The sequence below is a fragment of the Hyla sarda genome, chromosome 1 (genome assembly GCF_029499605.1).
Source record: "Hyla sarda isolate aHylSar1 chromosome 1, aHylSar1.hap1, whole genome shotgun sequence".
In the NCBI taxonomy this organism is placed as follows: domain Eukaryota; kingdom Metazoa; phylum Chordata; class Amphibia; order Anura; family Hylidae; genus Hyla; species Hyla sarda.
Window position 1 is genome coordinate 473,438,802 of NC_079189.1, and position 13,078 is coordinate 473,451,879.

The 13,078-nt window shown below is 41.4% G+C and overlaps 1 protein-coding gene across 7 annotated transcripts in view; it reads right to left on the reverse strand.

The window, feature by feature from the left end:
* Positions 1–13,078, reverse strand: part of TAOK3 (TAO kinase 3) — a 243,625-nt gene that overhangs the window by 1,745 nt on the left and 228,802 nt on the right. For all 7 annotated transcript variants that reach the window (XM_056537203.1, XM_056537201.1, XM_056537204.1 and 4 more), the window contains 4 exons: positions 8,555–8,758; positions 6,282–6,521; positions 5,358–5,570; positions 2,780–2,962 (listed from right to left, as the gene is read on the reverse strand). In XM_056537203.1, the coding sequence (XP_056393178.1) occupies positions 2,780–2,962; positions 5,358–5,570; positions 6,282–6,521; positions 8,555–8,758 (840 nt within the window). The remainder of the gene's footprint in view (positions 1–2,779; positions 2,963–5,357; positions 5,571–6,281; positions 6,522–8,554; positions 8,759–13,078) is intronic.

Consider the following 13,078-nt stretch of genomic DNA (forward strand, 5'->3'; position numbering starts at 1 on the left):
AAGGATGCTAAGTACTGCACCAGACAAAGTCATGGGCTGCAATGAACTGCAGCGACAGCACATTGTTTGGCATAGCTGGGAATTCTGGCTTTCGATGATTGGCTGGATCCCTTCAGCCAGTCAGATGAGGCCACCGATGACATCACCTGTTGCTAGGAGTTTCCAGCACAGGATTGTTGGTGAAGAGGAGTAGCAGATTTTAAGAGTATGTATATTAATATAAATCCCTGCACTTGAGGATTGCATGTGCACACAGTGCATCGTCTCCTACTAAAAGCTGCATTTATCACAGAATCATGGACTTATAAACACATCATATATAAGGAATACAGACTTATTTCTTCATACAAGAACTCGGATTTGTATTAGTTTAGGTGAATATGTCATGCAACCAGAGACACTGACAAAATTAGCAGCTATTGTTAAATGTACTCCCTTAAAAGAACACACAATTTTCTGACTTCTCATGGTCATAAAGAAACAATGCGCAAAAAAACATGTGACTGTGCATGGACCCTTACCAATACCATAAGTGTCTATGACATCTCAGAAAAAATTAATTCACAAAAGTGCCACATGCATCTCAAATACAGACATGCCTGCACCTGGAATGAAACATTTACTAGGATTCATATACTACTCCATACATCAGATTTCTTTCACACATTAAATCAGACTGCTTAAAGAAGTTGTCTCCTCAACACCACTAATCCCCTATCCACAGGGGCCTGACAGTGAATGGGACTGCCTGACATGACAAGAGCAAAGCCCCACTGCAATGATTCCTATTGGGAATTCTGCTGCTCTGTTTACACGTCAAAAGTTCTGCAGCAAAATCCACAAGAGAAGTGATGTTTGGTTAGGTCTGTGGCAGATTGCTGCAGACATAAGTGCCAATTATTCCCTAGTCCGTGGATAGGGAATAAGTATTATTGGTGGAACAATCCCTTCTGGTCCTCTTTTACAGCAAGACTATTGCAATCTGCAGCATTATGCTTGTACTCAAGCCGTAAAAATCCTAACGGGCCCACTATACTTGGTAATATGGGGAATCATTATAACTACCGTATTTATCGGCATAGAACACACATTTTTTCGGCAAAATTTTTTTGCCTAAAGTCTATCTGCGTGTTATACGCCGATAAGCCGCTGCAGTTCAATGATTTAAAGCGAACGCTTTAAATCAATGAACTGCGGCGGCTTTTGCAGGTGCAGAGACCTGCCGTCGCTGCCGACTTCTCTGCCCCTGCCTGTCCTGGGGTCTAGAGCCCTGCTGCCGCTGCTTCTTTGCCCCTGGCTATTGGCGCCGCTGCCCCTTCTCTCCCCCTGGCTATCGGCGCTGCTGCCCCTTCTCTCCCCCTGGCTATCGGCGCCGCTGCCCCATTGCCGGCGCCAATAGCCAGGGGGAGAGAAGCGGCGCCAGCAATGGGGCAGCGGCGCAGATAGCCAGGTGGAGAGAAGGGGCAGCGGCACCCATTGCCGGCGCCGCTGCTCTGTTGCCTCCCCCATCCCCGGTTGTATAATTACCTGTTGCCGGGGTCGGGTCCGCGCTGCTTCTGGCCTCCGGTGTGGCGTCCCCTGCGTCGTTGCTATGCGCTGCACAGCGCGGCGCAATGACGAATGACGTCACTCGTCATTGCGTCTCGCAGCGCATAGCAACGACACAGGGGACACCACACCGGAGGCCAGAAGCAGCGCAGACCCGACCCAGGAAAAAAAATTAAAAAAAATAAATAAAAAATAAATCTGTTCTTTTCTTACTGCCCTGTGTTTTGCATTGTACAGCATAGTTGTGCTGTGCAACCTGCAATGCCTGAATGTGGCCTACTGCTGATACAAATGTTGCTAACTATTAAAATAAAAATGCCAAAGAGACTAGGAGTAGATTACACTCTTATGGACATATTAAAGGGGTATTCCAGGAATTTTTTTTTATTTGACTAGGCTACAGGGGCTGTGAAGTTAGTGTAGTTCATAATATAGTGTCTGTACCTGTGTGTGACGGTTTTCTAACAATTCTTCTGTGATTTTCACCCCAATATTTATTTTTAACAGCATACAAAATGACTGTTGTCTCAGATTTTTCCCAGGTTGCAATGCGGCCGAGACCTGGCTCACTAGTCAGCCGATGACAGGGAGCCTGTCTGCTTCAATGGGTGAAGCGATCGCTTGGTGGGAAGAGATCAATTTGCAACTAATGCAAAAGCTGTAGGCACCCTGATTGAAAACCACAGGTCTTTTGAATGAATGCAGCTCATTTATGTTTCAATGGGTGAGGTGGCTGATGTGTGGGAGGGAGCAAAAATGATATGATGGGATTTTTAGGCAAAGAAGAAAACTCAAAAAGGTGTTGTGGTAATCTCACAACATGGCCATTTAGCCCCAAGACAAGCGCAGATCCTTCCTAAGGCTGGGTTCACATCACGTTTTTACCACGGGACCGCATACGGCTGGGGGGAGCTAAAACCTTGCGCTTCCGTATCCCTGCCGTGTGCCGCCCGTATGTAATTCACTTCAATGAGCCGACCAGAGTGAAACGCTGATTCCGGTCGGCTCATTTTTGCCCCGTATGCGGTTTCCCACCGGACCTCAAACCATTGTCGACTACGTATGCGGTCCCATATTGGTAAAAACGTGATGTGAACCCAGCCTAAGCATGTCCATCACGGTCTGTCCGGTACATACTAAAATTACCTTATGGAGGATAACCCCTTCAACAACTATACATTAGCATGGAGCTACCACCATGTCCCAATTAATCTGCAGAAAATATTGGTACCTTCTGTTCCAGGTGCGCTCTGCGAAGGGACACTCTCTGTTCCAACTTTTGCAGTTCACGCTCATGCTGTGCCTCTGTCTGCATCTTGATCTTGCTCTGGTAGGCATTGAGCAGCTCCATTTCCTGTTGAAGCTGTTGCCTTAGAGCTTGGCATTCTGCTTCTTGAGCCTCATCCAAGCGCAACTGTAACAACAACAACAACAACAACATCAATGTAAGAGGGTCTGAGCAGTTTATACAGCATGTCACATGCAGTGAGCACATCTCTTACATATTTGTTATTATTTTATTATATCTTTTTATGTGACAGCACTGAAGAAATGACACTCTGCTACAGACTGCATGCCAGTGTTTAATGTTGTGACCCCTAAAAAAAAAAATTCAACACAGCCATTAATGTCTAAATCTTGGCAACCAAAGGGAGTACACTCCTAAGTGGAAATTTCCAAATTGGGCCCAAGTGTCAATATTTAGTGTGACCACCATTATTTTTCAGCACTGCCGCAAGTCTCTTGAGCATGGAGTTCACCAGAGCTTCCAAGGTTGCCACTGGAGTAGTCTTCCATTCCTCCATGACGACATCACGGAGCTGGAGAATGTTAGAGACCTTCTCTCCGCCACTTTTGGTTTGAGGATGCTCCATAGATGCTCAATAGGGTTTAGGTCTGAAGATGTGCTTGGCCAGTTCTGCAGTGTCCTGTATGCTTGGCTAGTCCTGCAGTGGTCGTCTTGGAGATGTGTTTGGGGTCTTATTGGAATGTTGGAATACTGCAGCCCAGTCTCTGAAGGGAGGGGATCATGTTCTGCAACAGTACGTCACAGTCCATGTTTCCCTCAATGAACTGTAGCTCCCAGTGACAGCAGCATTAATGCAGGCCCAGACCATGACGCTCACACCACTATGCTTGATAGTAGGCAAGACACACTTGTCTTTGTACTTCTCACCTGCCACACACACTTGACCCCATCTGGACCAAATAAGTTTATCTTGGTCTCACCAGACCACAGGACATGGTTCCAGTAATCCATGTCCTTAGTCTGCTTGTCTTCAGCAAACTGTTTGTGAGCTTTCTTGTGCTTGTTTCTTGATCTTTATAAGAAATTTTCTTCTGAGAGGACAGCAATACAGACCAATTTGATGCAGTGTGCAGCATATGGTCAGAGCACTGAAAGCCTGATCCCCACCCCTTTCAACTTCTGCAGCAATACTGGCAGAACTCATACGTCTATTTTCCAAAGACCTAAGATGTGGTTATATTAACCAACTTAACACCTGACCACTTCAGCCATAAAATAGTATATTCATGGCACATGTTCCTATTAAAAAAACATTTTCTTGCTGCATTTAAACTAGTAGTTGTATCACAGTTAGTGACACTTTATTTGTAAATTTCACAAAACTACAGTGGTGTTGCAACAAAAAAATGAAATGCACCTGAAATTTGTAAATTTATCCAAATAATTTTTGTTCAATGTTTTCACAGCCCAGTGGCATCAAGAGGAACGTATATATTTCAATATATATTTACACATATTTATACTTCAACTGCACAACTTAAAGTGTACCACAACTGTTTTATTAACATTTATGAAAGAGAAGTGCAGCAGTGATTTTGAATATTCCAGCACATCCTTTAAGCAAGGATAATTTCATAGTGGGAAATCCATATGACATCACTGCAATTTCCTGTACGCAATAAAGGATCTGTGTGCCCTATGATTAAAACTTGGTTCTTTCCTGGCCACTTTTTAGGAACTACCTCTACAAGGGTGTAAAAGGTGAATATAAAGCGCCTATACAATAGTTAACAGACATGGAGTATGTTCATAGATCCCGATGGTTTAAATAAAAATATGGGCCAACCTGGCATCTCATACATATCAAAAGCTAAAATAGGACACAATTCAAGTGTTTTCTTTGGGACACCAGTGTATAGACCTTTAGCGTTCAGATATTTATGGCATAAATACTGGCATTGATATGAAACAGTTGCAAGTTCTTTAGACAACAGAGATCAACATGATCATCAATGTGCGTTGAAAATTTTGTTTTACAAATGTCTATGTAGCAGAACAGAAGACATTTTTACAAGAAACTAAGCCATTTTAATGTACAGTTCTTTGAAATTAATAAGCTCAATGTTTTAACCTATGTAGATACACGTCTGCCATGTGTGGCTGCACGAGTACTGCAAACTGTATATGTATTAGAGTATTAAGACTGTTACTTATGCACAAGTGATGGCGCTTGCATGTAAGTGGCCGATCAAATATGTTAATGAGACAGAGACAATGTAAACAGTAATGGGCAGTAGCTAAGAGGGAAAGCAAGGCGATCAATGAAAATAGTGAAAAACACGACATTGTGATTTAGATTGTGCGAGCAGACAAAAAAAAAAAAAGATAAAGGGTACGATCTAGCAACTAATAATTAGAATTTTAGATTTCTTACTTTTTAATGAAATTCAGGAAATTTTTCTGTCAAACTATTATTTTTAAAGACCACTCTGCGTGACTTTGTATTAATATCTCTGATACAGTTATCGATTTGATTTACAATTTTTAAAAACTTGCTTACCGCCTGGGAGGCCATCATTTCATTGATGCTTTGCTCATACTGCTCAGCAAGGATGGCCAATTTGCGTGTCTGCTCGTCCTTCAGGGACTTTAGTATTGTCTTGTGCTCACACTTTGGGGATACCTCCAGCTGGTGATTCTTCAGGGCCTTGTACTGCTTGGTCTGCACTTTGCATGTGTCCTGAAACTGTTTCTTAATCTGCATTTCCATGACCTGTATAAATAAAATGTAATATAATTGCATATCCATGCTGCAGACAAATTTCATTCAATAGTTTTTAAATTTCAATAAAAATTGGAGCTGGACTACATGTAGCCAGAGTATTCAATTCATAGAGCTACCATAAAGCAAGAAAATGTTTGAGCTAGCAAAACATTTGGGAATCTTTTCCAACCAAGTTAGTGTAATGCATACACATTGGCCCTGATTTTGTACTTTTCCCTACATTTTCCTTTTTTTACACATGCTCTGATCTGTCTGGTTTTCCTCAGCTCAAAACCACCACATTCTCTGTGGAAACCTTAGTAAATATGTTGGGTTTTTGTGAAAATGTTGTGGATTTGCCCCCTTTTCTCTCTCCTGGTTTTCTAAGTAAAATTGAGAGTTGGTCGGGTTTTTTTCTCAATTCTGGCGCTCAACCCGTAAAAAAATATGTCGCGTTTTGGTTTTGCTAAAACAGCATTCTGTCAGTGGGTTTAATTCATTGTAGACCCCCCTAAAAAAAAGAAAAAACTGAGCACGATGATATTCAAAACAACAAACCTCACCCCTCCCCTTCCTAAATCAGACATTGAGGAGCAGTTGGGAGTATTTCATACAACTAAGATTGTCAGCAGTGTTAGTCTAACCCATGTTCCTTAAATTAACACAGAAAGTAAACATTAAGGAAACTTTATATGAACATTTAAGGAAGGTGGAAAAAACCTTGAGATTCTTGGGTTGCTGCCGGAGTTCCATCACATGTTTCCGATGCAACTCCCTTTCCCTGCGCTTGTTGTATTCCAGCTGATTCTCCAGTTCAGTTTGATGCTGCAGACGTATAAGGTCCATCCGAAGTTTCTGCAACATGTGCAGCTGCCGATACTCCAGCTCCCGAGTTGACTCGTCGTGCCGGATTAACATGGCATGCTCCATTTCTTTCTGGGTTCGCTTTTTATTGAGCTCCTGCGAAGAATATAATAATTACATGCAGACAGCACTAACCATTGAAAAGAGTGGAAACCAAATTCCAGTGCCCAATTACTTTCTAAAGAACAGGAACAAACAAGTGCTGCATTATTGGATAGCAGCCTCAAAGCCAAAGAGCTGAACTCTCTCTTTTACATAAACTCTTAAGACTTGTAGCAATGCTGGAATGTTCAACACTTTCTATAGTCTTTGTGCAAACAACTACTTTTTCCTTTTAGAATACATCATGATAGAAAATTGCTGAACCTCAAGTGTCATTCCACATTGTTCTTGACTGACTGGTCTAGATTACTGACTCTCCCTGTTCTACTCCATTATGGACTGTTCTAGGCCACATAACCATCTCACATCCCATAGCACACTGTGGATTACCTACTTTGTCCACAGCGGGTCTACAAAGATGCATGAAAACAATTAGTAAACTGCAGATTACATACTTATATACTTAAAGAAGCAGAACCACTGTTCACTCCTTTACGACGCAGGACGTACATCTACGGCCAGGACCCGCGACTAATACCGGACATAACCAGTCGAGGTGATGCCCAGTATTAACCCTTCAGACGCGGCGATCAAAGTTTATCGCCGCGTCTGAAGTGAAAGCTTCCCGGCAGCTCAGCGGTGCTGTTCGGGACCGCCGCGGTGAAATAGCGGCGTACCCGAACAGCTTGCAGGGCGCGAGGAGGATCCCTACCTGCCTCCTGCGCGTCCGATCACCGCATGACTGCTCCGTGCCTGAGATCCAAGCAGGAGCTGTCGAGCGGTGATAACACTGATCAATGCCATGCTATTACATGGCAGTAATCAGTTTAGGAAATCAGTGTGTGCAATGTTATAGTCTCCTTTGGGGTTTACATAAAGTGTTAATAAATGTGATTTAACCCCCATAGTATATGAAGAAATTCGAAGTGGATCCAGGAATTCCAATAAAACATTAATTGTATTCGTAATTGAACAGCATAAAAATCTTTTGCAGATAGCACTCACATGCGTTTCGAGCGCAGGCGTGCTCTTGATCACCCACGGTGATAAAGAGCGCGTATATGCTCGAAACGCGTCCATGTTGCTGTGTATCACTGGCTAGGTGGTGTGCTGTGAGTGCTATCTGCAAAAGATTTTTATGCTGTTCAATTACGAATAAAATCAATGTTTTGTTGGAATTCCTGGATCCACTTCGAATTTCTTCATATACTACGTATCAAGCTGGGCCAGGCTACAAATAAACATACGTGGTATCGCCGTCTGTGTAAATGTCCGAACTATAAAAATATATCGTTAATTAAACCGCATGGCCAATGGCTTAAAAAAATTAAAAAGTCCAAAATAGCGTTTTTTTGGTCACTTTTATATCATAAAAAGAATAAAAAGCGATCAAAAAGTCCGATCAAAACAAAAATGGATATAAACTTCAGATCTCGGCGCAAAAAAATTAGCCCTCATACATCCCTATATACTGAAAAAAAAAAAAGTTATAGGTGTCAGAAAAGGACATTTTTAAACGTATAAATTTTCGTGCATGTAGTTATGATTTTTTCCAGAAGTAAGACAAAATCAAATCTATATAAGTAGGGTATCATTTTAAATCGTATGGACCTACAGAATAAAGATAAGGTGTCATTTTTACCGATAAATGCACTACGTAGAAACGGAAGCCTCCAAAAATTACAAAATAGATTTTTTGGTAAAATGACTGAGGTCATTACAAAGTAGAATTGGTGGCACAAAAAATAAGCCATCATATAAATTTTTTGGGTGAAAAATTTAAAGGGTTATGATTTTTAAAAGTTAAGGAGAAAAAAACGAAACGCTGAGTCCTTAAGGGGTTAAAAAAATGTAAGGGGGAAAAAAAAACACAGAATCAATCTGTACATGTCCATTTTGAATAGTATCTGTGTATAAGGTATAGGCATGAATTTGTTGCCACAATTTTTTTTTTTTTTCTTTAACACTATGGAGTTGAAAGCACACAACATACCACTAAAATGTAGCAGCAAAGTAAAGACTTTTACCTCACGGATGTGCTGCTGCTCAACTTCATGCCTTTTAATCATTATCTTCCTCTTAAAGAGTCGACAATTTTTCTCATAGTACAGTCTCTGTTGGCTAAGGAGTTGAGCTTCTTCCTCAGCCTGAGTGTGCTGGAGGTTCTCTTTATGCTTTGATATGCGTTCCTGTTTTTCTTTCTTGGGCGTGCTATGGTCCTCATTCATTTCCTGGATGTGAGAGGTAACCAGTCATTAACATTGAGTATGATATTTTTACATTACTAATGTATTACATTGAAGTAGGACAATTGATCAGGATTAGTCAGAAGCATTTAAAAGGACATTTTTCAGTGTCCTGTTACATCTGTATATTACATGCTATATATGGAAGGAAATCCTGATAGAAAAAAACAAGACCCTTAAAGGGAACCGGTCACAATGAAAACGCAGCTTTAATAGAGAAAAAAAAATGCAGATCTATCTGTAGGTATCATGTTTTAGAACAGGAGGAGCTGAGCAGGTTGATGTACAGTTTTGTGGAAAAGGTTTACAATAAATAGTTATTTATTCATCTAAATCTCTCTTCATTCTAGGGTTAGGTGGCCAGTGTGTGGTTCCAATCAGTGAGTTATCTTTGCATGCACACAGATTAATTCCATCAGTTCCCAAGAAGGACTGGCCACTGGACCCTTAAGCTCAAAATAAGCAGACGAGTTCCAAATAGTAGATGTAGGACCCGGCTACTTTGTATATGGTATCCAGCACCTTATTTCCTAATAAGATAGTAGAAAACATACTTTAAAAGTAGTAAAGCATAGCGGGGAGAGACAAACAAGTGAAGCTAGGGAACCAGTGGGTTTTAACAGCTGTTTCGTGCCCATAGTGCACTTCTTCACTATACATGTACAGGTGCAGTTTAACAAAAGAGGGGGAAAGGAGCCCAACCCACAGTGATGTCAGAATATATTAAAACAATCAAAACATATAACACCCAGCGTAACATTGGATTAATAAAGAACTATGTAGCAATAAATAGTACTTTCTATAGGACAAAAATGAGCTTAAATCTGGCTTATCATTAAGGCCTAACCATGGCATTAAGCCTCAGGATCCAGCATGTCTCCTGGAGCAGCTGTTAGTCTCTATCGCCACCATTCCTCTGGGTCTCCAACCCTGCAAAGCACAACACTGATACATCACCACCATGACATTCACGCTTGTGTGATATTAAACGTGGTACACCTTTCCCTGTTTTTTACGGAATAGATATGCTCTTGTATGTGAATAAAAGATTTGCAAATGGTCTTGCCAACATAGTAGTACCCACATGGGCATAGCAGACAGTACACAACATAATCATATAGAACAGGCACAGCAATGCCGAGCACTGCCGGTTATATGTGTGCTGAATATTTTCAGAAGCCGTGGGTGGATCACTAAAACACTGTGATTGCTGAACTATCGTTGGTGATGCTCATATCGCAGTGTAGATAACTGATAGAAGAGGAAAAGATGCACTCACCATGTCCGATTGCAGGAAAACACTTCTTTATTCGTAGCAGTGTAGTTGCAAGCGAGACCCTAGCAGCCAGTGAGGGAGTGTATGTGCAGGACGCTGCAGACGTCTCAGGTGAGATGTCTGCAGCGTCCAGAACATACACTCCTGCACTGGCTGCTTGGGTCTCGCTTGCAACTACACTGCTACGAATAAAGAAGTGTTTTCCTGCAATCGGACATGGTGAGTGCATCTTTTACTCTTCTATCAGTTATCTACACAACATAATCATGTCCATGCAGGTACTACTATGTTGGCAAGACCATTCGCAAAACTTTTTATTCTCATACGAGAGCATATCTATTCCATAAAAACAGGTGTACCATGTTTAAAATCACATAAGCGTGAATGTCATGGTGGTGATACATCAGTGTTGCGCTTTGCGAGGTTGGAGAGTGTTTAGACCCAGAGGAATGGTGGCCATAGAGGCAAACAACTGCTCCAGAAGGAGACATGCTGGATCCTGAGGCTTAATGCCATGGAGCTACTAGGCCTAAATGATAGGCTAGATTTTAGCTAATTCTTGTAGGATAGAAAGTACTTAGTCATATTGATTGCTACATAGTTCATTTTTAATTCAATGTTACACTGGATGTTATATCTTTTGATTAAGTGCATTATGGGCACAAAACGGCTGTTAGTACCACTGGCTCCCTAGCTTCACCTGTGTTTAAGTTACAAGTTCTACTAAATCTTTTCCAACAATCCTTTATAATCAATTGTCTCGGCTGTATCTGCCCTAGAATATTCTGCCTACAGATTAAACTGCATTTTAACACAAAGGGTTGCTTTCAACTTTCAGACCATAAAGACGGACAACAAAAAAAAGGGACACTGAGCAGGATACCTATGGTAAAAAGGTAGTCAAGTACCATTTAAAAGGGGTACTCCAGCACTAAACATCTTATCCCCTATCAAAAGGATAGGGGATAAGAGGTTAGACCATGGGAATCCTGCCGCTGGGGACCCCAGCGATCTCTCCTGCAGAACCCCCCTTTTTCAGCACAGAGTGAGGATAGCTCTGTAGCTGATGACAGGCGGTGCAAGGGATGAGGTGACGGCTGACACGTCCCCTCACATAGACTTGCATTGAGGGGGCAGGGCGTGACATCACAATACTCTGTCCCCTGCACCGCCTGTCATCAGCCGCAGAGTAATCCTTGCTCTGTGCATCTGAAAAATGGGGGTGCTGCAGGAGAGATCACGGGGGTCCCCAGCGGCGGGATCTCCGTGATGTAACATCTTATCCCCTATCCTTTTGATAGGGGATAAGATGTTTAGCGCCGGAGTACCCCTTTAAAGTTAGATTATTGCATAACTACGGTTTCATAATTTATAGGCTATATGCATTTGAGAAAATTTGCCAAAGATGGAGCAGTTGCGTACAGCAAACAAGGAGTTCAAGTGCCTCCAAAGATACATATAAAATCCAGTGTTATTATGGCCTCATCACAGCATATTAAAACAAAGGACCGCCAACACGTTATGAGCCCTTAGTCAGCCACCTCTGGAAGTGCTTGAACTCTCCTCTTCTTATCTACCTATGTGCTTCCCTGCATGTCCGTGTGCTCGATTTGGTGCTGTGGTAAACTGGACAAACTGTGCTTTAAAATTATACTTGCAAATAGAAAATTACATTAAAAACCTAATAGGTTACTAAGGGGTCAGTGCAAAAATGAGACTTCAAATCTAATTGGTTGTTACAGGAAGTATAGGGACTCATCTGTAAGCTACAAAGTTTTGGATTCCAAAATGCCAACTTTTACCTACACTTCTTTAGTGTACGCAACCTGTTAGGATAGGAGAGAGAGAGAGAAATTTAGCTCTGAGAGAATTGCTTACATTGGATTCTTTGTAATGCTCAACTGTAAGAAACATTAGGTGTGTACTGTTTGTTTCAATTGCATTTTTTAAGACCTCCAAAAGTTTAAAAAACAAAAAAAACCTTGCTAAATGTACAATGATTAACTTTTTTCAGTCTTCAGCTGGTTGTGGATTCCCTAATCCCAACATCAGTTGATATTACTGGAGAAAGCAGTGTCTGGCCATACATTTCTCCTGTAGCGACAAAGCTGACCCTTTAATGCACAGATAGGCCTAGTCCACCACAGTGTAATACAGCTCTTTACAGTATATAGCATATACTTTGCAAATGTTTATGCTGTGTAAATCTATATAAATAAATAATTTAAACGCCTCAAAAATTCTGCAGCGTATGCACTACATAAACTACTAAAACAGGACCACAGTGAAGAAGCATTAAAAATCTATAGAGAAAAATGTAAAATATGTTAAAAACAGATAAAAGTTAGAGAAAGACTCATTGCCACAGAGAGTAAAACTAACCCCAAAATGTTCTTTAACTATATAAATAGCAAAAAGGTTAAAAATGAAAGTGTTGGCCCTTTAAACAACGATGGTACTTATTCTGATTGGGTGACTGTTACTAGTGGAGTACCATAGGGGTCAGTCTTGGGTCCTGTTCAATTTAATATATTTATTAATGACCTTGTAGAGGGGTTGAATATTAAAGAAGCAATCTTTGCAGATGATACTAAACTCTGTAAAAGTGGTAAACACAATAGAGGACAGTGCACTGTTACAAATGGATCTGGATAGGTTGGAGGTTTGGGCTGAGAAGTGGCAAGATGAGGTTCAACACTCATAAATGTAAGGTAATGCACATGGGGAGGAAAATCCAGGCTGGGATTATGTATTAAATGGGAACACACTTTGACAACTGACGTGGAAAAGGACTTGGGAGTCTTAGTAAATTTAGCTGAAGTGACCAGTGTCGGGCAGCTGCTGCCAAGGCAAATAAAATCATTGGGTGCATCAGTAGGGCAAAGAAATAATTCTACCGCTGTAGAATCACTAGTCGGACCACACATGGAATACTGTGTACAGTACTGGGCACCAGAAAGATATAGTGAAGCTGGAGAGGGTTCAAAGACTGGCAACCAGGGAAATATGGGGAATGGGAGGACGGCAGT